Below are 952 nucleotides of genomic sequence, written 5' to 3'. Positions count from 1 at the left end.
GCTATGTGGGGACACGTGTTGTGTGCTCTGCGCGCTATGTGGGGACACGTGTTGTGTGCTCTGCGCGCTATGTGGGTGGAAAGTGGCAATCTTTTCACTGCTGTGTTGATGTAATATTTTTAGTTTTCGTCGATTTTTTTCGGAGTTCGCAACTGCATAAGGTCATATGAGCGCCAAGGGGTGGATGTCAACAGAGAAGTCCTTACAGGGAATTGCATGTCAATTTTTCAGACACCCCCCAACCCCCCACCCTCTGAGCTGACGTCATTTGCGCCCGGTCCCTAATCGTCATTGTGAGCAGCGTTAACACTTACCAAAAAAACATAAACAAAAAATAAGCAGGGAAAAAAAACAGCCGAGCTCCGAGGGGAAAAAAACTGAGTCAATGGGGCAGTCAAATAAACTATTTTCACATAACCCTAACCAATTCTCTCACCTGAAACTGCTGACTCTGCATGATGTTGGTGATATCCTTGAGCAGGGGAAAGTACTCCAGATCCATGATATCCATTTCATATATCCGCGTCCGCCCCTCTCTCCCGCGCCTGTTCCTTTCAACAAATGGCACACCCTTTTTCTCAATGAACACGATCAAGTTTACATCCAGCTTGAGGATCTGAAATTTAAAAGAGACAAAAAAAACAACAACAAAAACAAAACAAAAAAAACCCACAAAAAAAAACTACAAAAAACCCCACCAAAAACCCGAATAAGTCGATACAACCGCCGCCTCATAAAAGCATACAGAAATACAGACATCTGATTTCAGAGCATCACCAACACAACATGGATGAATAAGTATCATTGACTTCAGACCGTCCTTCGTACCATCAAAATAACGGTAAACATTTTCAGCCCTTAATTAAGGAGAAGGAAGACGAGGAGGTGGAGAGGAGGAGGAAGAAGAAGAAGAAGAAGAAGAAGAAGAAGAAGAAGAAGAAGAAGAAGAAGA

At 43.2% G+C, this 952-nt stretch overlaps 1 protein-coding gene across 1 annotated transcript in view; it reads right to left on the bottom strand.

The window, feature by feature from the left end:
* Positions 1 to 838, bottom strand: part of LOC101848516 (protein HtrL) — a 10,055-nt gene extending 9,217 nt beyond the window's left edge. The window contains exon 1 of the mRNA XM_005097189.3: positions 437 to 838. Coding sequence (XP_005097246.1) covers positions 437 to 511 — 75 coding nt within the window. The 5' untranslated portion in view covers positions 512 to 838. The remainder of the gene's footprint in view (positions 1 to 436) is intronic.
* Between the last annotated feature and the right edge of the window lie 114 nt (positions 839 to 952).

Source organism: Aplysia californica, unplaced genomic scaffold (assembly GCF_000002075.1).
Source record: "Aplysia californica isolate F4 #8 unplaced genomic scaffold, AplCal3.0 scaffold00148, whole genome shotgun sequence".
In the NCBI taxonomy this organism is placed as follows: Eukaryota; Metazoa; Mollusca; class Gastropoda; order Aplysiida; family Aplysiidae; genus Aplysia; species Aplysia californica.
The sequence above is the reverse complement of the archived record's forward strand: the minus strand, read 5'-3'. Positions and strand labels throughout refer to the sequence as shown.